Source organism: Puntigrus tetrazona, chromosome 23 (genome assembly GCF_018831695.1).
Source record: "Puntigrus tetrazona isolate hp1 chromosome 23, ASM1883169v1, whole genome shotgun sequence".
Classification (NCBI taxonomy): Eukaryota; Metazoa; Chordata; class Actinopteri; order Cypriniformes; family Cyprinidae; genus Puntigrus; species Puntigrus tetrazona.
Genome location: NC_056721.1, coordinates 4,327,918 through 4,350,047, shown reverse-complemented (window position 1 = coordinate 4,350,047; position 22,130 = coordinate 4,327,918). Strand labels below are relative to the sequence as shown.

The 22,130-nt window shown below is 41.3% G+C and overlaps 3 protein-coding genes across 4 annotated transcripts; 2 read left to right on the top strand and 1 right to left on the bottom strand.

Moving 5' to 3' along the window:
• Positions 1-119: 119 nt before the first annotated feature.
• Positions 120-11,848, bottom strand: p4htma (prolyl 4-hydroxylase, transmembrane a). The gene is made up of 9 exons (XM_043225129.1): positions 11,181-11,848; positions 9,980-10,061; positions 4,774-4,958; positions 3,857-3,947; positions 2,895-3,060; positions 1,957-2,142; positions 1,796-1,886; positions 1,521-1,626; positions 120-869 (listed from the first exon to the last, which is right to left on the bottom strand). The coding sequence occupies exons 1-9, from the start codon at positions 11,529-11,531 to the stop codon at positions 673-675; spliced, it is 1,455 nt and encodes a 484-aa protein (XP_043081064.1). The 5' UTR covers positions 11,532-11,848; the 3' UTR covers positions 120-672.
• On the top strand, positions 7,409-9,961 carry LOC122328988 (secreted frizzled-related protein 5). Of its 2 annotated transcripts, XM_043225131.1 has the most exons (4): positions 7,409-8,097; positions 8,550-8,728; positions 8,833-8,922; positions 9,440-9,961. In XM_043225131.1, exons 1-4 carry the CDS (start codon positions 7,805-7,807, stop codon positions 9,757-9,759), a joined length of 882 nt encoding a protein of 293 aa, XP_043081066.1. In that variant the 5' UTR covers positions 7,409-7,804; the 3' UTR covers positions 9,760-9,961. The 2 variants fall into 2 exon arrangements, with proteins under 2 accessions (XP_043081066.1, XP_043081065.1); XM_043225130.1 differs by having other exon boundaries at positions 8,550-9,573.
• Positions 11,849-13,022: 1,174 nt separating the features above from the next.
• Positions 13,023-19,333, top strand: ptges3b (prostaglandin E synthase 3b (cytosolic)). Its single transcript, XM_043225423.1, has 8 exons — positions 13,023-13,184; positions 15,313-15,426; positions 15,523-15,592; positions 15,671-15,769; positions 16,152-16,241; positions 16,381-16,437; positions 17,040-17,064; positions 18,420-19,333. Coding segments are annotated over exons 1-8 (477 nt in total). The 5' UTR covers positions 13,023-13,182; the 3' UTR covers positions 18,440-19,333.
• Positions 19,334-22,130: the final 2,797 nt, after the last annotated feature.

Sequence of the window (22,130 nt, the reverse complement as noted above, 5' to 3'; positions counted from 1 at the left end):
GTTAGATAGAGACCTTGTTAAGTGAAAACAACGCCCTCTTGTGAGCACACGTGCGCTGGCTTCTAGCTGAAATCTGTTGTGTGTGATTGAGGTTTAATTAATCGAAAACACTACCCAGACACTCTTATGTATGAATTTATTTCTTAATTAACCTAACTTACATATCTGAGAATTTATTTGCTTGAAATAGTGCATTATAATGGAAAAAGACAATCTGTGTGTAACCAAACCTGAGATAGACACACATTATGTGACTATATATATATATATATATACACACACACACACACACACCACACTTTATATATATATATATATATATATATATATATATATATATTAATAAATAATTAAATATATAGCAATAAGACAAATAAATAATAACTTCAATAAATATGGCGCTTTGAATAAAACTTCTCATAAATAGGGAATAAATAAGTTGTGCGACACCAGCCAACTATGTATCGGTGAACATTTAGCCGTCACTGAAAGAGCAATTTCCCTGCTGAACTCATCAATATTAAATGATATGTCACCGGAGCAGGAGGTGACAGCTATATAAAGGTAAAGCTTGCTGCAGCGGGGATCTCTTACTTCACCAGCTTTTACTTTCCTAAGCGAGGCTTCACGTTGGCGTAAACTGATTGTGGATCAGCTGTCTGATCGTCTGGTTCAGAGGTCTTGGTGAAGGTCTGCATGCTCGGGCGTGTTGCTTTGGCCGTCTGGATGCCATGAGACCAGGCGCTGGTAGCGCTCCTGCTGCTGCTGGTCAGGGTCGATGTTCACCCACACACTTCCTGTCCATTTGAAGCCCCGGGTGACTAAGCAGTCGCCGTGAAGAGAGAATTCATCCAGCTCTCCAACCCAGCCTGACAAGAACGCGAACAGTGGTGAGTTCAGTAAAGGGCTCGTTCGCCTCATTAATTACTCGCCCTCGTGTCGTTCCAAACCCGTAAGGCCTTCGTTCATCTTCTGAACACAAAGTTATTTTTGGTGAAATCAGAGAGCTATCTGACCCTCCATAGACAGCTACACGACTGAAACGACATAGCTATAAGTGGCTCAACATCGGTTTTTGCGACGTTACGAGAATACTTTTGTTCGCGCAAAGAAAACAAAAAACTACTTACTAACCATTCTTCTACGTCTTTCACCGGTTTAGAGAATTATAGAGAGAATTACAGTTGTGCAAAACTGTTTTACTAATGTATTTACTAACGTTACCTTTCTGAACATTTCAGCTGTGTTGCTGTCTATGGAGGGTCAGATAGCTCTTCTTTTTTCTGAAGATGAAGGTCTTACGGGTTGGGAACGACACGAAGGTCAGTAATTAATGACAGAATTTTCACTAACAATCAGAGCTGGGTAGTAACTGGTTACATTTTAAAACACTCGTAATCAGACTAGTTACTTTTTTTTATGAAATACATTGCAAGAAATTATTCAAAATTTAGTGCATTACTACAAAAAGTAACTTCACAAATACAGGAAATGGAGGAACACGAGAAAGAGAAACTCACCATTGCCATCTGAGAGGTGGTTGTACCATAGCAGAGCGGTTCCAGATACAGGTTTGACCTTCAGATTACCTTTATCACAGTACTGCTGAGAGAGATCACCCAAGACCTGACACACACACACACACACACACACACACACACACAAATGAAGCTGCAATAACGTCAAGTTCCTAAGATAGCTATCATAATGCAAGACCTTCTTCCTGTTGCTGCCTGGTCGCCATGGCAACAGAGCTCACCTCCCCCTGTTGTCATAGAAACAGGACATGGCTCACCTCCTCCTCGTACGTCCTGTTGTCAGCCACAGGGAAGCTGGTCTCTCCACCTCCGTCCGCCGAGTTCAGATGCAGCAAGAGCGTCAGATACCTGCGAAACGGAGAGGCTTTTATCACACCGTAATAAACCGCCAATCGAGCAGATTGCGCATGCTTTATACCTGCATGCGACCTGCTTGGAGGCGGAGTTGTTTGCTGCCAGATGCGTGTGGGCACAGCTGCTGTCAGGGTTGGTGGAGCTGCTGTCGTGGTGGGCGTGGCTGTAGCCGCCCTGCTCGTAACGGACCACTTCCATTGGCTCGCTGAGATCGACCAGTGAGGAGGGCAGTCGCGTTAAACGTGTCACTCTGGAGAAACAAAACATAATAGCTTGTCTAACCAGGCTGTTTTGGGTCACCACTGACTTCCATAGTAGGAAAAAAAATACTATGGAAGTCAATGGTGACCCAAAACAGCCTGGTTAGAAACTTCCTTCGAAATATCTTCCTTTGTGTTTGGCAGAAAAAACTAATTCATACAGGTTTGCAACTACATGAGGATGAGTCATTTTTGGGTGAGCTATTCTTTTAAGCTAGTCCTAAAATGTTCTAAATTTATGGTCCACAAAACAAAAATCAATGAGAACCCAACAAAAAAACAACAAAGCAAAACCAAGCAAAATAAAATAAAAACGCAGCAAATCAGAGTAAAAGAAAACACGAACAAAACAAAATGTTCCAACAACTTCTTTGTCCATGCAACGAAAGTCAATGAGGAGTCCAAAACAAAACCAAAAATAAAGTGAACAAAACTAAATGGTTTATCTGTTTTGCCCATACGATTAAAAAAAAAAAGGAAAGGAATAAGTAAAGTAAACCCAGCCCAAAATGTTTCAACTGTTCTACAGGTAACAGAGTCCAAAGCAAAATCAAATTGATCCACGACAGAGAAGCAGCTGTACAGGATTGGAGTGATATGAAGGAGAACAATGACTGTACTTTAATTTCAGCATAAAGCATCTCTTTCCGTGCTACGCTGAAGAGCAGATTTGTGCTGGATCAAACCAGGAACCCTCTGATTAGCAGCCCCGAGCTTAACTCCGCCCATCAGCAAGCCTTACCTGTTTCTGATGCTCTTCAGCAGGTGGTGTGTGCCCTCTCCGAGGTAAAGTCGAGTGTGTGTGCTTCTCTGCCTGACCTCGGCATGTCCATCTAAACCCTGACCGGCGGCGCTGTACTGCAGCACTCCACCGCTGACGAGCTTGAACTCCTGCAGGGACAGAACTCCTGCAAACACACCGCTCGGAATCAGACACGGCTTCCACCCGGCGATTAAAAACTCATTCAAAACGTCAATGCATCCATCTGACCGTTTAAAAATGAGCGTGGTACAATGCCAGTGTATTGTGGGGTGGCTGCTAGACGTTGCGAATATTTTCAGTGCATTTCTAGGTGGTTGCTAGCATTCTCTAAGTGCTTTCCTTCAGGGTCAGACCTTCCGGGTCAGATGAGCCCATCAACAAGTCTTTATGGTATTCTGGTTTCTATATATGGGCTCCTCCTTCGTTGCAAATCTCTGGGATTCGTCAAAAGCCGAAAGATTTGAGGTCTGTGGCACAAATCACATATCGCACAAGACAAGTCGCATCCAAAGGTTTAATATTTGGGTTTAGGGGCGCGTTTAAATCCTCGCCACAGTAATACGGTACAGTCGATGGCAGCATTACAATGAACAGGGTGAGAAAAACAAGAATAGCATTTCTCTATTTTTCTCCTTTATTCGCGGGTCAGCGAGTCTTCACTCTTTCCCCTCCGGAACCGAACCACAGCGGGACGCTCTCCAGACAATAGAGCAGGGGGACCGGAAGAGGGGACGCTACCTCAGAAAGACCGTATGCGACCGGATGTGTGTGTGTGTGCGTAAACCCCGTATTAATGAGACTTTAATGAACGACGATAGGATCCATCCGGAAGCTGCTAGAAAACACTGCATGTTGTGTCATTGTGTCAGGCCCACCACTCTCTCTCTCTCTCTCACACACACACACACACACACACACACACACACACACACTTCACTTACCAGAAGGGTTGGTCTCAAGCCCGGTGTGGATTTTCCGTAAATTGTATGAGCTCAGCCAAGACCCATCAGTTGAATGGGACAGACTCAATATCTGCGTCAGAACAGATGCTTTAAATCATGGGAATATTCGCTTTATTACTGTTTCTGTCTCTATGTTCGCTTCCAAACTGCATTATTTTCTTCCGTGGAACAACAAACGAGTTATTTGACTGTCAGCGAAGAACTAAAAGCTGTTGTGTTTTTGGCAGAAATAAATATACATATGCAGTGAAAGCAGGGTGTGAAAAACTGAAGAAACATTATCTCTGTATTTTTTCTGGGACTTTAAACCTAAATAAATATCACACAAAACCCCCAGTAGGTGGAATAGAATAGAATAGAATAGAATAAGTAGGGGCTAGAATGGCCAAAAGACAATCATCATAATAATATTTGTGCTATTTGATTTTTAACATGCTGATATTTGGGGAAATGACACATTTGTACAATATTGTTTTTATGAACTAAATTAAAATCTATTTCATTAATTAATGAATTCATTCCATCATTGATCTTTACCAAACTTTTCTATTCGCTCCTCTGAATTCCATTTTAAAGGTTTCATTAAATATTAATAAGCAAAAGCATATCCGATTTTATTTTTTTTTTTATTATTAAAATCACGCTTCATATAAGTATTTTTGCCGCCTGTTATTCACAGACACTAGTCCACATCTCGTTTTGATCCAAGTGTCCTGACCTACTTTTTCTTCCGTCCAAAACCTCAAGGTTACGCACTGAATTAAATCTTTACGACCGGATTCCGCGTTTTCTACATGGCAGAAATGCGTTCGTTACGACTGAAATCGTTCCCGTTCCCAGCGCAGCTCACACGGGTCTGAACTGCGTCGGGGGTTAGTAGGACGAGCGTGTCTGACCTCCTCTCTCTGCAGAAGGCCGTCCTGGTTGAGGTCGAGCAGGCTGAAGAGCTCGTCTTGCGTGAGCTGCTCCTCCTGGCCGTCCGTGTCCGGGGCCGTGAAGAGAGAGCTGTGGGTCAGACCCTTGAGCTGGGCCAGCTGCATCACCACGCTGCTCTCCTCCGCGCTCAGGAACCCTGGGATCTCTAAAAACACGTCAACAAGCCGGTGTCAGTCTCCATACTGCATTCTACACACGCTGGCGTTCAAAAGGCTGCTATAATAACCTTTACGAATGCTTTTACTGCAGATTAACATGGTAAATATTCCTCCGTGATAATAGGATGGTAAGCTATGCGATCGCCGGGGCGTTGTTTATGGTCTCCTCTCTTAACAGTTGCGGGTATCAGCTGAAGGTCCCAGCACACCTCCTAACAATGTGATAAGAGAGTCTTAAAAGCTGCGGTGGGTTCAGAGTATGTGCGTTTGATCTATTGTAGCAGTAAGTGTCTGTGAGAGGCAGACAGGGAGAACGTCAACGAGGGGAGAACATTATGAGATTAGACTGCAGGATTAAAGGATCACACTCGCACTATGCAGGCCAATCAACAGACACCGCAAACGGGTGTTAATGTAATCAATTCTCATTTGGTGAGAGCCATCATTCCCAGGTGAGTGTGAAGATACAGAAGTCGGAAGCGAAGAAAAAGAAGAGCAGTAGCAAATCCGAGTCCAGTCGCACACACACGGCTACTGCGTTAAGACTGTTTACCTTAAGTACTAGTTTAACCTACTAGCAGCTAGCTGAGGGTAATCTTTAGAATCAAATTAGACCAATCTTCTGTTTTATGTAACTGACTTGAGTAACAAACAGCCTTAAAGAAAGCTAGAAACTAGTCTAATCAGTTTATGCAACAGGCCACAGACGTTTGGGCTTCATTTACTAAAACTCTTACTCCTCCTGTTCTCTTTAAGATTTGAAAGTTTTATGCTTAAATGTTTGAAATTTGTTTTGTAGACAAATGTAAATAGAAATATATTTACAAAGAATATATCTACAAAGCAGGAAAACGTTTTATATCAGCAACTTATAATTATTATTCGAAGGTGTTTTTTTTAGAAATATTATTTGATAAAACCCAAATAAGCTAATTATATGCGAATAAAATGTTTTTAAACTATTTGCAAAATGACATTTTTATAAATATGAATATGCAATTTGTTATTTTTTATATTCGCAAAAATGCATTTTATTACAAACTTTAATATGCAATTAAATTATATTATTAAATTATATTATTAAATTAAATTTATATATAAACACTTTTTATACATTTTAATATGCAATTGAAAAAAAAAATACGAATACAAACAACAGAAATATTCTTTGTTTTGGTTCACTACACAAAACTTTTAACCAATAATTTAAAAATAATAATAATAATAATAACAAAGAATGAGTGGGTTTGACTAGTACGTTTAACCACATGGGTAATGGACACATTTTGAAATAGCTAAGATCAGAGCAGAGGCTGTTAAGTTGGCAAATATAATAAATTTGAGCCCATCCCCCTCTTTGAGACTCATGGTATTGCCTGACCCATTGAGAGTGTTAATGAGACTGTGCCATTAATGTGTTCTGGCGGGGGCCATTGTTTCTCTGGAATGGGTGAGAGTGCTCAGTGATTTAGATCGCTGTATATAGGTTTCAGCGCTATCCGTCACTGTGTCATTCACATGCAGACAACGCATAAACGTATACATGAGCCGAGACGTGGGCTCCTCATAAAGCTCTTCCGCATGGTTTGCCTGCGAAGAGGTGCGGTCTCTCTAATTCGTTAGACGGGACGAGGGGAAAGAAAGGGGTCCTGGGAATGAAGTGGACAGGAAGTGAGGGCCATTTTTGGGGTAGACATTGTGTAGTGCTCCCAGCAGGGGAAGAAAAACTCCTGAGCATCACACACACGCACAGACGCCGCTCAGCCCTCTCACACTTACACACTTCCTTTCACACACCTCTGTCACAGACAGGCCTTCCTAGAGCTTTACACTTTCAGCGGCCGATCGTTCCCAAAACTACTTCTCGTACAGTAAACACATCCACTTATCTATCTGTCCATAACCGTGACACTTCTGCCCAGCCGTCTGTCTATGCAGCTGTGTCTATCCACCCACCTATCCATCCAGTTACATAAATAAGCTGTCATCTAGCTATCTAACACCCATCTATGCGTCAGTCTATCTATATGTTCATCTGCACAATTTCTCGCAAGCTATCTGCCAATTTATATTTCTAAACATCTATCTTGCGGTTTATTCCTTCACTTAATAATCTCACCATCTGTCAGTTTATCTATCCATGAATCTACCCAACATCCATCTTTCTATCTAGAAATGTATCTATCCATTTATATTTATATATTTTTAGAAATGTATGTAGCTATATATAAATGTATCTAGTATCTATCTAGAAAGATTTTATTTATCTATCTAGAAATATATCTATAAGTGTATCTATCCATATAGAAATGTATTTGTTTATCCATCTCATGTCTAATATATATATATATATATATATATATATATATATATATATATATATATATATATATATATATATATATATATATATATATATGTGTGTGTGTGTGCGTGTGTGTTTGTGTGTGTGTAAAAGTGCATTATGTTGTAATTTTTAAAAACATATTAACTTGTTAAAATTCTATTTCTCACTCTAGCGTGTGAACACCTCCTCCGACTCACGGGAAATCTGTTGTGTTACATTATCATAACCACACTCCTTAAGAAAAGAAGAGAGGAGAAGGAAGTGTGGCAAAGCGGAGCTCACAGTTCATCATCTCCAGCAGAGAAACGGAAGAATCAGCACCTCTCTCACACACACAGTCACACATACACACCCTCCCCGACCAATCCAGTCTCACGCCCAGCAGAGTCCCGCCCTCTCCCAGATGGGCCTCAGGCAGTGGTGTATAAATGCACCTATCACTGATTTGGCCTGACACTACCTTACCCCAGCCCTCTCTGGACTACGATGCTGACAGCGTCTGCTCTGCTGCTGCTCCTGCTTGGCCCTGGCATCGCCGCCGTGCCCAGCGGACTCTGGGAACACCAGGGATCCTCTCGCTGTGTGCCCATCCCCAGCAACATGGCCCTGTGCCAGGGTCTGGGCTACAGCAGCATGCGGATGCCCAACTTGCTGGGACACGAATCTCCAGCTGAAGCGGTGCAGCAGAGCACCAGCTGGCTGCCGCTCCTCGCCCGAGAGTGCCACCCGCACGCCCGCATTTTCCTCTGCTCACTCTTCGCCCCTGTGTGCCTCGAAAGGTAAGACTAGCGGCAGACCCGCTTCTGGCTTGCACAGCATTTGTAACGATGCCATTATCATGCAAATGCGTATGATTAATGGAAGCGAAAATCATCTGCAATGAATCCTCTTTTTAATCCTCTTGTTGAGGTCACTGTGACCCACGCATAAATGTACTTTCTAGTTGGTAGTTAACATTATTGCACTGGACTGAAACTTACCGATGGTGTAACCACATCGAAAATCAAGAATTATTCAAATTTAAATCAACATCCAATACAATATATGATGATGATAACGTTTTTGAGTGAATGCTGCCAGAATAATCCACAAATACCGCTTTTTTTCCCCATGTTTTTCACTCTGACCAATAATTTCCAAACATAATTACAAAACCTGTTTTAACTGAAAGTAAAAACAAAACCTAGCGGTGAGAGAACTGTAATTGTGTCTCCTGGCTTTGGCCCTTCAGGATCATTTCTCCATGCAGGAGTCTGTGTGTTTCGGTCCGGGACAGCTGCGCCCCCATCATGAGCTGCTACGGCTACCCCTGGCCTAGAATACTACAATGCGACCAGTTTCCCAAAGACCACCTAATGTGCATTTCCTCCGTGGCACACATGCAAAACGGCACCGGCAACGACGGCCGAGGTAAACGCAGACCTTCCTGTTTTTTTTTTTCTTCACGTACGCATTTTTTTTCTAAACCTGTGCTGGGTGCTCTCTGTCAAACTGATTTCTGCGGCGGGTTTCAGTGGTGCCGCGAGCGAGCTGCACGGACTGTGAGCTGGAGGAGGCCACGTCGTCCAAAGACCTGCTCGAGCTCTTCTGTAAAAGTGACTTTGGTAAGAATCTCCCAACACCATGCTGACATGCATGCTGGCTCAAAAACACTTTCATTGTCTCACAATATACATTTATTTTTACCTTATTGTTCAAAGACCCCCAAGCGATTTATTTTTCCGAACACATCGGGACGTTTAACGCCTGAATATCACTTGGGTATGAACAGCAGAAAATGTAATATTCGTCTGGTGTGTGCGAGCCGTAAACTGCAGCGATTGGTCGATCGGTCGCTCTCCTTTTAAGGTCATCGTGCCTGTAAGCGGTGTTTGTGAGCTCAGCGCTGCTTTGAGTGCAGCGTTACCGGGGAAACGGATGGTTTTTCTGCACCGAAAGCAGCACCTAGCGGCGAAAAGCTAATTCGCGCTTACATTCAGACCAACGAAATCAGCTAACGTCGAAATGAAACGGCTTGAGGCTCAAGACAACAACTTTATTGCGAAAGATCATTTTTAAAAATCCGTTTAAAGCTGAAACTCCCTGCTCAGGCGTTTCTCTTTCTCTCTCTCTCTCTGCTAGTGGTTAAAGTGCGTCTATCTAAGCTGAACTCCAGCAGCTCTGTCCTGACCATGTTCTCCCTGGGCTCTCGGCTGGAGGTCCTAAAGCACGGCCCGCTGCTGGGAGGGGAAATGAGGAGTCGTCTGTCACTGTGGCTGGAGAGGGACGCCACCTGCGTGGGCAACCTGACCCGCAACCATCCTGACGGGGGGACCTTTCTGCTGACGGGCACTGTGACGGGCAAGAGGCTGCTGGTCACCAAAGCGTTCAGCTGGGGAAAACGCCAGCGGCACCTCAACCAGGCGGCGCGCAAGTGGAGAAGCCATCGGTGTAGAGGGTAGAGCTCCAGAAAACATACCTCAGAGTGTTCATAATGTTGTAAATAGTAGAAGAGCCTTGCACTATATTTTTTAAATCTTAAGATATTAAAGTTTTTTTTTTCCGAAACGAGAGCCTGCGTGTCCATTTTCTGCCATAAATCTCGGGGTCACTTTTGCACCCGTGACCGACGCTGTGAACTTGCATAAAAATGAATGTCCAGAGCTGAACTTGGAAACTCACCAAACAGCAGCGGCTTCAAGCTGAGCGTGCGCATGTTATGGGTCCGGTCAGGAACCAGAGAGACTCTTTGAACATGTCCAACCTGAGCAGAAAACATATGACATCCACTGGATCACACACACAGAAACACAGCAGCAGTACTCCATCAAAAGACTCCCTTGAGCCATGGAATAACGACGGGAAAATATTAAAGTAATATAAATAGCTCTGTCTCTCGCTTTTGGATTGCTTCCTTTCTTGTTTGAGGTCCCAATAATAAATAACTTGAATAATAAGATACTTGGAAAATGAAAAGTGTAAATAATAAAAGGTTAAATAAAATAAGTTGTAATGTTGTGGTTTAAAAATGTATAAAACAAAATCTGAAATGTATTCAAAGCTACATTGATATAGCTTTAGAGTTTAAATAAAAAAAAAATAGACTTATATATATAATATTGCTAATTTAAAATCTTAATAAATACTAAACTGAAAGAGTATGCCCCATTGGGATACATATAATAAAAAATTTATTGATTTCTTCCAGTCTCACTATATTAATGTTTTAAATAAAAACGTGATGAGAGGTGATATATAAATATATATATATATATATATATATATGACGAGTCGGCTGCCCCTCCCCTTTATTGTCATCATCACCCCGCCCTTCACCAGGCTCCCGACGGGAGTGGGCGTGTCCGAGAGGAGGGGCGTGGTATTGGTGGCACACCGGGAGTGAATTAAGCCTCGTTACCGCCGCCGTTAAATACCGAGCGCGCCTCTCCTCGAGAGACCGGTCTCTTCCCCGCATGCACGCTGGGTGTCCTCGTGGGTCCAGGAAGGGTGCGTGAAGGAGCTCGGCCCGCCGCTAGAGAAGCCGCTGGACTCCGCCCCTTACCTGGACCCTTCCCCCTGGAGCACGACGAGGACACCAGTTCACCCTTTTTTGGACACTTTTCCCCCTGGACACCTTATTTTGTATGTATATATATATATATATATATATATATATATATATATATATATATATATATATATATATATATATATATATATATATATATTGTTAATAAAAAGCCTCTCCAAGGTCTGACGCCACGCCCACTGTGTCTGTCGTTGGCTCCTCCCGTCACAATATATATTTATTTATTTTTATTTATTAAGAAAAAAAGCACACCCATCTTTCTCATATATGTTACAATCAGAATAGAGCATGTACCCGAATGCCCTCGAGGCGCGGCAGACGGAAGGAGAGCTCGGGGCTCAGGCTTGCCGGGGACGGGGTCTGGTGCTCCGCAGGCGTGGCTCGAGGGGCGCCGGCGCTCTTCTCCAGGGGCACGTCCTGCTCCCCAGACCCCGTGTTATAGTGCACATAGAGCAGCAGCGCTATGATGTTTATTATGTAGAGATGGAAGAAGGCCATGACCACCACGAAGTACGCCCTGGAGCAGACGCTGCTCTTCTGGATGTGCACTCGCTCGCGGCCGCCCGGGTGTCGCGGCGGAGGGGGGAAGTGACGGGACTCCTCCTCGAGCCCCCGCAGACGGTCCTCGTACTCGTACTCGCCCATCTCCTGAATCAGCGCTCCGCGAGCATCGCGCGGATCTCACCTCTCGTCGGAGCAGACCTGGAGTGACATCCCAGCTCCGAGGCGCGCGCTCCAGACGCGCGAGGGGATCAGGGTCCGCGCAGGAATGTGTCCAGCTTCAGGACAGCGCTGCTGTAATCCAGCGGGCGATCAAATCTCCCCAGTCATACACATTACAGGTGGATAACACCCATACAATACACGAGTCCTCTATGAACGAAGACAGAAAGTAAGCGCTCCGTTTATAGTCAGCTGTCAGTGACCTAAATCTTCGTCGCGAAGCAAACGGCGCTAAGCTGCAAGGAGTCAATGAGTCATTTCAAAATAAGAGCAGGGTGCTTAAAAAAAATTACTTTAGCTACATTTTGCCACATTTTTATCATATACAAATGCTGAAAAGTACCTACTGTACCTACCTACTATATATATATATATATATATATATATATATATATATATATATATATATATATATATATATATATATATATATATATATATATATATATATATATATATATATATATATATATATATATATATACATATATATATAGTATATGCACCACCATACAAACATGTATTATGTATGTATTTATGCACTTGTATCTTAAACTGAAAAGATAGGGTTGGATTTACTTTATCATTCTACCTAAAGATTTTTTAATTACAAAGAAGTGGGAAGTATGGTTTAAAATAGCATTTCCTTGTAAATCTCTCTCTCTCTCTCTCTCTCTCTCTCTCTCTCTCTCTCTCTCTCTCTGTCTATATATATATATAGATAGATAGATAGATTTAATAATGTATCCTCAACCTTCATTTCATTTTAAATGCAGAAAAACATTTTTATTCAAAACATTAATACAATAAGGCCAGTCTGGTCTGTTTAAACCATGCTTCCCATTTCTTTGTAATTATTTGTGAAAGTATTTCTGAATGAGACTGATTTTAGTAAGTGAAGTAAATCCAACAATATTCGTTTATTTTTTATACACTTTGTATGCATCAAACAAAAATGCATTATGCATACATAATACATTTTTGTTTGATGCATACAAAGTGTATAAAAAAATAAACGAATAAATGAGATAAACTAAAATTAAATCATACATGTGTTTTCTGTGAAATGTGATTTTTTTTTTTTTTGTGAAAACCAAAATATTTCTAAACACACAAATCCCTGTTAGGTTGAAGAAAGCAAGCTAAACCTCATCAACGGAATCATCAACTTCATAAACAAATAAACAAAATCTAATATTCTTCATTTGTTATTACAAGTTAAAGTCCGTGTGAAACCATCTGAGAAAAAGATTTAAGAAGTAGTCTAATACAGAAAATGTTAATGCTGGAAGTGTGCCCGAAAACCTTTGTTCATGGGTAAAAATGTATTTAATAACATAAACGCACAAAAATAAAATTGTACTTTTATTAATAGACAAACATGTTGAGGAGGAAGCGTGAAGCATGAGGACTTTGTGTCAAGGGTTCAAACGGAAGCTCTAGAAAAGTCCCGCGGCCGGAGGGGCGTGGTTTGAGGCTCCGCCCACCGCGCTCCAGTCACACCAGAACGGAGTCAAACCCCGGGAGAACATACCAGAAACTCCGGTCAGACACACAGAGAGCCGCCGAAGCCATGTAAGTCTGCGCTTCCTGGGGGAGATATCTGCTCCGATGTTTGCGAAATACAGCCCGCCGCTGAAACCAGTAGCGTTACCGAATGACTGAGTAGACTGTGAAGCTTATCGCTAGCCAGCGCTAGCTACTTCTGCACGACCCGTCCACTCCGCTCCTAGGCGCGAAACTATCCGGCAACGTGGAGGAAATATCGGCAGATTTATTAAACGCGAGATCCAACAGTGTTACGTACAGAAAGCTCTACTGTTTGTTGAAATGCGTACGGAGTGAAGCTAAGTTAGCTCGTTACAGTTAGCCTGTACCAGCTCACCGGTGTTAGCATGTTAACTTCCCTTCTTTTTTCCCTGCGAGGTCCGTTCATAAACGCGCAGATATCCGTACGGTTGTGTTTTTGTTAGTATCGACGAACTCGCTCGAAGCGTCGTGAACGTGACGGAGTTTATCGGCGTCTTTTGTGGTTGAATGGAGCGCGAGAATAAGCGCGCGTCCCGCACGTGCTTCAGGGCCAGAGCGAATGAATGAATGAACGAACAAGTTACGATAACACACACACACACACACACACATCGCTTTAAGACGACAGAGATCGCGTCTACACCTCTCATCGAAAGACAGCGATTTTAAATGTAGGGGCTAGTTTTATAGTAATAATAATAATAATAATAACATGCATTCCTAGGACTCAGAATGTCATTATCAAGAAATCACGTGATCATATTATCTTGATTAAAGAAGGGGGTTGCGCCCTGGTGGCATTTCTCGTTAGGTAATTAATTTGGACAGTATCAGGATTTAATTTATTTCTGAGGATGGAATTGAATAGATGTGTTCATTGAAATCGCTCTGTTGTTAAGTTAACTGGTTTGAGAGTGAAGTGGTGAGTCACTCAGGACAGCATGGGCAATCTGATACACCTCTTTTAGTGCAGGAGCAGGAACACAGGCAGCAGGTTGAAGTGGTGTGTCACAGATGTCCACGCCACCTGCTCTTCCTGCACTTCATTTGTTGAGTGCGTTGAGTTTTCTTTGCCTCTCCTCATTTAGTAGCTTTTGTGGGGGAAACAGTTTGATGCCCAATATTTAAATTAGCATTTGAGGATTTTATTGGACAGTGCTGATAGGTGAACAGTAGATGTTTTACCAGGAATATTACAGATTACCACGTGAAACAGATTTATTGATAAAATATTTGCAATCTGTAATGGTCTCTTATGTTCACCAAACGTGTTTTTTTTTTTTTTTTTTTTTTTTTGTTAGATCAGAAATGCAATGTAAATACAGCAAGAGAATGTCTGCCAGATTATTTTCTGAGGACTTTATAGAAAGAAATATTTATACAAAAATGTCGATCTGTCAGCGCCATTCAGACCTCGCAGGTTTCTCACTAAGAAAGCGTTTATTTGATGATAAAACACAAAACAGAGGGAAATGTTTTCATTTTAAAATAACGTGGATGTATGCTGAAATGTAATTAGTAGCAGTGACGCAAAGCTGAATTTTCAGCATGATTACTGAGACTTCAGTGTCACATGATCTTTCAGAAATCTGTCTGTGCTGATTTAAAGATCAAGAAACATTTCTCAATGACGAAAACCGTTCTACTGTTTCGTATTTCTGTGGAAATCATGATAGACTTAATTTTTAAGTTCAAAAGCACAGCATTTATTTGATATTTATATATATATATATATATATATATATATATATATAAGTACATATATATATATATATATATATATATATATATATATATGTCACTTTTGATCAGTTTAATGTGTTATTTGTGAATATTTTTATTTTTTTTTTAAAGGTAACACTAGAAGAGGTAACACCTGTTAACTTATAACATTTCCCTCAATAAATTCTTAATTAGCTGCTTATTAATAGTGTGGTAGATAAGTTTAGGTATTGGGTAGGATTAGGGATGTAGAATAAGGCATTAATATGTGCTTAATTAGCACTAATAAATGGCTAATACTGTAGTAATAAGCAGTTAATAGGAGTTACTCTAAAATAAAGTGTTACCAAAAATCTTACACCAAATGTTTGACTATATTATACAGTGTGTAGATTGCACATAAGCGACACTTTTTTAACCTTGAATAAAATACTTAAATTTCCCTTATCAGGCATCCAGCAACTGCTAAGTGGTACGACAGACGGGACTTCGTCTTCATTGAGTTTTTGGTGGAGGACAGCAAGGATGTGAACGTAAATTTTGACAAGTCCAAATTTGGTTTCAGGTACGTTGCTGTACGTTCAGCCACCTACGTAAAACAGAAAGCGTTTTATTGTCATTTCCTGAGATTCCATGTCCGCCGTCTTCTGCTCTCTTTCAGCTGCCTCAGTGGGGCGGATAACCTGAAGTACTCAAATGAAATTGACCTTTTTGAATCCATCGATCAAGATGTGAGTTCAGCGCGCCGTTTCAGATGACTCCCGGGGGGACGAGCACGTTTTGTGTAATGTTTTACTTTGTGTTCTCAGGGGTCCAAACACAGACGTACAGACCGGTCGATCTTGTGCTGTTTACGGAAAGTGGAGGCGGGGAAATCCTGGCCCAGGTTAACAAAAGACAAAGCAAAGGCAAGTCTGGTTCCGGATTTACTGCCACTGCATTATTTGCAATTAATGTTTTTTTTAAGGACTATGTCAGAATGCCTTTATGAAAATATGCCTCTAGATAAGTACATACTTAAGTGCTATTTAGTGCATTATTGTTACATGACACACACTGCATTCTCAGTGCTGCCACAAGAGTGTGTCTTCCATGGCCAGCTTTCCGAAGACAATCTTGCTGAGCAAGTCTTATAGTAACAAAAGCACATTCTCCTGGGTTTTAAAATCTAATTGTGAACCTAGCACTGGTTTGTGGCATCGTTAGTTGTTTGGCAGTGTACTGGCGCTGTTGACTGATCAAACTTGATATACGTGTATTCTGTTTGTCTCACTTGAATTTCGTCTACAGCTGAACTGGCTTAGTGTTGACTTCAATAACTGGAAAGACTGGGAGGATGATTCAGATGAAGATTTGTCCAACTACGACCGCTTTTCAGAGGTTAGTACATTAGAAAGTCGTTTAAAAAATAGCTCTAATTCACCCTCCCGGCAGTATTGCCTGTTATTATGGGAATTTTGTGAAGAATATGTCTGCAGTTGGTGTGGTGTACTGACTTGCTTCATCTTGTTGGTTTTAGATGATGGGCAACATGGGAGGAGAAGATGATTTACCTGACCTAGATGGAGCAGATGATGTAAGATTTGTGTTTCTTCAAATGTATAATTGCGTTTAGTTTAATGGGATAAATCCTCCCAATCTTCCACTCAGTCTCAAGTCATTCCATTCCTTTATCAGACAGTAAAAGTTCAGTCGGTCCAATGTCTTTGTTCTGACCAAAACAACATCGTATGAACAAACGTTCTTTAAAATATTATATTTTCTGTTCCACTGAGGGGGGGAAAAATAAATGGGAATGACATTTAAGTTTTGGCTAAAAAGGAATGACATGTAAAACCACTTGTTTGTAATGAACTAGTTGTTTTACTAGTTGGATTGTCTGAATGATTGGTCGTCACTTTAAGGAATCCCACTATAATTGGGTTAGTTTAGGGAAGGTCGCGTCCAATCAGATGCTGTTTTTATAAGGGATGGGACAGGAGATGTTTTTAACTGGAAATTGTCTTAAAGGAGATGAATTTAGAAAAGTGTTTACTGTGGTTAGTCTAAAAAAACGACAGCTGCATCTCTGAATTGATCCTTTTCATTGCACAGTACATCTTTAAACTAAAAGGTATCTAGATAAAGCATATCACTAATTTAGTGTAATGATGCTCACTGTTGATTTTTTTTCTTCAGGAATCAGCTGATAGTGATGATGAAAGTAAGTTTTCCTTTTTCTAGCTTGTACGTTCAGAGCGATTACTATTTTACACCATAACTGTACAGCAAAAAAACTTCTCTGTAAATTGAAAAACATAAATAAGTATTTATATTTATACCCTAAACTGAATATTTAGCTGAAGTATCTTTACATTCTCAAGTCTTTTTTGTTTGATGGGCTTTGCTCATCAGCGCTTTGTCAATGATCTGCCACTCTTCTTTTCTCAAGCTCGGTCAGGTTGGATGGGGGCAGATGCACATGTTGAGGTTTCTCCAGGAATATTTGTTTGGATTCAATCCCACTCTGTGTCTGGACCACTCAAGGACTTTGAAAGAGTTGTCTATAAGCCACTCTTGCTGTGTTTAGGGTCATTGTCCTGTTGGAAGGTGAACCCTCTGCCCAGTCTGAGTTTCTGGACTGGGTTTCCTTTAAAAGTATCTCTATATTTTACTGAGTGTTCCTTCTACTCTGATGAGTCTCTCAGTCCCCGCGGCTGAAAAACCTCCCCACAGCATGAGGCTGTCTCCAGCACACTTCACTTTTGAGATGGTACTCTGCAGGTGATGAGCAGAACTGGTTTCCTTCAAACATGATGCTTAGAATCGAGGTTCATCAGACCAGAGACTCTTATGTGTCAGAACCTGAGGATCCTTTAGGTGCTTTTTTGCAAATTCCAAGTGTGTTTTCATGTGTCTTAACTGAGGAGAGGATTGAGTCTTATCACACTGCCATAAAGCCCAAATAGATGAAGTGTTGCGGTGATCTTCTGTTCTTCTGTAGATGAAGCTCTTCTAGAGTGACCGTCAGGTTCTTGGTCACTCCTCTAACTAAAGCCCTTCTCCATCACTTCCACAGTTTGGTCAGGAGGCTAGATCAAGGATCAAACTTCTTCCATTAAGATTTACAAAGACTACATGCTTCTGTGACCCTTCAGTGAAGCAGAATTAGTTTAACTCTTCCACAGATCTGTGGCTTGGTATAAACCTGTTTCTCAGTTCTTCAGACAGTTTCTATTCACCTTAATGTATGGTTTTTGCTCTGATTATGCATAGACCTTTCAAGACGCCTGTGCCTTTCCAAATCATACCCATTTAGTTGACTTTTCACATGTTCACTTCACCCTAAGTGTAGTAACATCTGCAAGCAATATGAATGCTCCTGAACTAAGTTTCAATTGTCCCCGATCAGGGTATGAATACTTATGCAATGGAATTCTCTTTTTTTTTTTCCTTCATAAATTTGCAAAAGATGTTAAATTAATATATATAAGCCAAAAAGTATTTACAGACAATAAGCAATCCATATGAATCACATAGATGCCACACTTTCATACTTTTGTTGTTGATTTCCTCCAGAAATGCCAGATCTCGAGTAAGCGACGGGCTCGTTGTGGACAGACAGAGGAGGAGAGGGGGCTGACATAATGAAACAAGGAAGCTGTCACCTAAACGCTACTTGATCTGAAAGAGCAACGCTGGATTCAGTGAGACCGTTGAGTTCGTAAGCATCACCTCTGTCTCAGTGGCTGCACTCCAGAAGATCGTCATAAACCTCTGTTGGGAGTTATATGCATATTGTTGTACAGAGCTTTGTCGTCCCTCTCCTTATGACCAGTCCTGGCTTTTTTTTGTTTTTGTTTTGTTTTAATCTGTACTAAAATCCTGTATACTTAAACTGTTTGGGAAAAACTGCACTGTATTCGTAATTTTTTTCAACCGAAAAAGCAATAGATGTGATGGAAAGTTTCTTTTTTTTTTTATTGTAAGGCATTGAAATTAAAACGAAAAGTGAAACTTTGCGGAGGTGGAGAGAGTTTGTGTCTTGCTAATCTTGTGATCAAAGCATAAGAATAATTCTGGATCTTGGGAAGTGTGAGCTGCTCCAGTTATTAGACATAAGATTGACTGCCCTAACATACAGTACTTTTGTTCATGTTTCTTTAGGTGGTACCACATTTGTTGGATGTTGATATTTGACTCTCTCCCAAATGATCGATTTTCCCCGAAGTCTATATCGGCACTGTATTTGGTATTGGACCATTCATGTATTTCATATTGTGACTGCAGTATGATATTTGATGTCTTCAAATGTAAAAGATGTTTCCAGTCAAATCTAAAACGAAGAGACCAAATAAGTTTGCACTAATCGAAATTAGGTGCTAGACAGGGCTATGTTTGTGCATATTGCTGGTTGACTCCTATCAATGTTTTCAAAAGAAAAAAAGCTTTCGATTTTGTCTATACATTTCTAATAAACTACTCTATGCTTACCTTTTCATTTTCTCTGCTGAACAGTTAAATTGACAGTTTCCCCCAATAATGAAAATGGCCAGCATTTACCATAGTTTCAGTCCAAATTTAGCATTACATCACTTGATCGCCAATAGATCCTCTGCAACCAATGGGTACCGCCAGAATAAGAGTCCAAAACATCACAATCCACAACAGGGCTATTGAAAAACTGTCTTAATACTAATCTGGACTGGAGTCCTGAAGTGGATTATAGTGATGTTTCTTTATGACTGACGGCACCCATTCACTGCACTGATCCATTTATAAGCAGGCAATGTACTACTACATTTCTCCAAATCTGTTCACGTGGACAGTCATCTACATCTTGGATGGCTTGAGAGTGAGTTTTTTTTAGCAAATTGTCATATTTGAGATTAAATGTCCTCTTAACGGATACTTTAAACCTTAATAATACTGAACTAAGACAAACGGCACGAATGAAACCTTATAGTAAAGACTCCTCCCTCAGACAACCTGCCTTAGGTAACTTGCTCAAGGGCATGATGGTGAGGGGGGGTATCTGAGCGAGCACGAGGCGCTGTTGTTTTCACCCGCCGGTTCCGTGTTTAACGAGCGCGCACGGCTCGCGCTCTCATACATCATTTCGGCGCGACGTCAAAGAGGAGGTGCTCTACCGATGACTTCACGGCGATGACGCCATGCGGACGCCCCACTTACCGCCAGCCTTCAGCGGGGTGTAGCCCTTTCCCCCGCTAACTGAGCGTAAGCGCGCTCGCCTGTATAAAAAAGGGGGTGTTCTGGATAAAGGCAGTCGCTCGTGCGTTGCGCGCCTATTACTGGACGCATGGCGCGCCTCTACCCAGCTCCACTTCCTACAGCCGCATTGTGGCTGCGCATCCATTCCTCTCCGCTGACTCCTGACCGAGCGCCGCGCGCTGGGCCCTAGAGCCCGGGCTCTTTCCGTCCCGCTCCGGACGCACCTGACGTCCTCCCCTCAGCAGCAGGGGGTCGATCACGACTTCTTATCACTACGGGACTCCGCTTTCTCATTCAGCGCACCGCAGACGTGAAGCCAGCCCGTCGGTGGTGTTTTGGTGCTGAATGAATAAGCTTTCCACAGGTGCATGGTTAGGCTCAGTACCTGACCGAGATGTTTGAATATCTGCGTACAGACACTGAGAAAACCGCCTTTGAAATTGTCCATATTAAGGCCTGAGCAATGCATATTGTACAAAATATAACGTACAAAATTGATCTTCATGGAACATCCTTAATATCCGAATGATTGACACATGCAGTGTGCTGTTGGCTATTGCTCCAAGTATTTGTCTTATGCGTGTCCAGCTTGAGTCCACCACTTGTGTGTGTGTGTGTGTGTGTGTGTGTGTGAAGCTGACCGTCGTGTCTGTGTGACATGTGAGCAGAAATGACTCCCTGTCCCGGGGTTAAATCTTACATGTGGAGTCGTAGTCGTGTGAGGTGATGCTCATCAGAAATGATCTGAGACGGGGCCAGAACCTGGGTATTAGCCAACCAGAGGAAATATTGTTACAGCAATTTAATAGTGAAAATATATACTATTATTTTTTCAGCATCTTCGGGGTCACACAGACCTTCAGAAATCTCTCCAATATGCTAATTTGCTGCTCAAGAGACATTTTTTTATTACTTTCAATGGCAAAAAAAATTGTGCCGCTCTATATTTTTGTGGAAACTATTGTCCTTTTTCAAGGTTCTTTAATAAATAGAAATGAACAATTTATTTAAAATGATACGAACGTTTTATTGTATTTTATTATTTTAACAATTTTAACAATTTTTGCATCCTTGCTGAATAAAAAAGCAATGGAAGGCAGATAGAATATTTAGTCTATTTGCGACTGAATATCATAATAATGTTTTTTTCTACCAACAGGGCTTGGCAAAATCAACCGGTTTGTACGGGTATTCATCAGATATAGCTTTCTGTTGAGAAGCTGCTTTGCAGAATTTTAAAAAGAGCTCTTTTTTTATGGAAAATAATACTTCAAAAGAATATGCGGACTGACCGGCGTGTTAATTAAGTGAAATGCGTTATAGTTTACGCTTATAGTTCATGCAATTAATTGAAATCTTTAGAATTGTAAGACATCTTTGTCATTTTTATTGTGTGTGGAAATGTAACCGAATGTAATTATTGTCTTTTCTATTGATACATCATTTAAATACATTCATAATTACCCATTCGTAGCTAAAGTTTCAATTCAGTGCTTAAAACATCCCTTCTCCAAACTGCTTACCCTCTGCTGTCCGCTGCTCTTTCACAAACCTTAACTTACCTGAAGCAAAAGATGATCTAAAACAATGACCTAAAACCTTTCAATCTGACATTATTACAAATGACGCTTTTCAAAAGCGTATTTAAGTGTGAAGATTTGAGTCTTTACGCAAACCGGTCGCGCAGCACGGGTATACATGTAGCAATATACAAAAATACACTGCATGGGTCAAAATGATTCATTGTTCTTTAGTGCCAGAAATCACTAGGATATTGAAATGCATTGCTCAAAACTTAATTTGGATTTGTATCATTATTTAGATTGCTTTTGCACCCTCAGATTTCCAAATAGCTGTATCTTGACTCTCTTTAAACCATGCAAAAAATGTATAATGTTAGCTTTCAGCTGATCGGTTAAACAAAACGACTCTCATTCAGGTCCGAGGCGTGTGGTCAGGGGTCACGGACGGCCTTCAGTGATGACTCGAGCTCATGGACCGCGGTCGTGTTCAGGGGGTGTCACGGGGCCCCGGGGCCCCGGTCTCCTCGGCGCATCC

What these genes read in the sequence shown, in the direction of transcription:
- LOC122328988 (XM_043225130.1), top strand. Translation starts at nt 7,805, where the DNA reads ATGCTGACAGCGTCTGCTCTGCTGCTGCTCCTGCTTGGCCCTGGCATC. An exon ending in GCCCCTGTGTGCCTCGAAAG is followed by an intron (nt 8,098 to 8,549) that starts GTAAGACTAGCG and finishes TTGGCCCTTCAG; the next exon opens with GATCATTTCTCCATGCAGGA.
- p4htma (XM_043225129.1), bottom strand. Translation starts at nt 11,531, where the DNA reads ATGGGCGAGTACGAGTACGAGGACCGTCTGCGGGGGCTCGAGGAGGAG. An exon ending in GCCTTCTGCAGAGAGAGGAG is followed by an intron (nt 3,948 to 4,773) that starts GTCAGACACGCT and finishes GTTCTGACGCAG; the next exon opens with ATATTGAGTCTGTCCCATTC. An exon ending in ACAGGACGTACGAGGAGGAG is followed by an intron (nt 1,627 to 1,795) that starts GTGAGCCATGTC and finishes TGTGTGTGTCAG; the next exon opens with GTCTTGGGTGATCTCTCTCA.
- ptges3b (XM_043225423.1), top strand. An exon ending in TAACAAAAGACAAAGCAAAG is followed by an intron (nt 15,770 to 16,151) that starts GCAAGTCTGGTT and finishes TTTCGTCTACAG; the next exon opens with CTGAACTGGCTTAGTGTTGA. An exon ending in AGCTGATAGTGATGATGAAA is followed by an intron (nt 17,065 to 18,419) that starts GTAAGTTTTCCT and finishes GATTTCCTCCAG; the next exon opens with AAATGCCAGATCTCGAGTAA.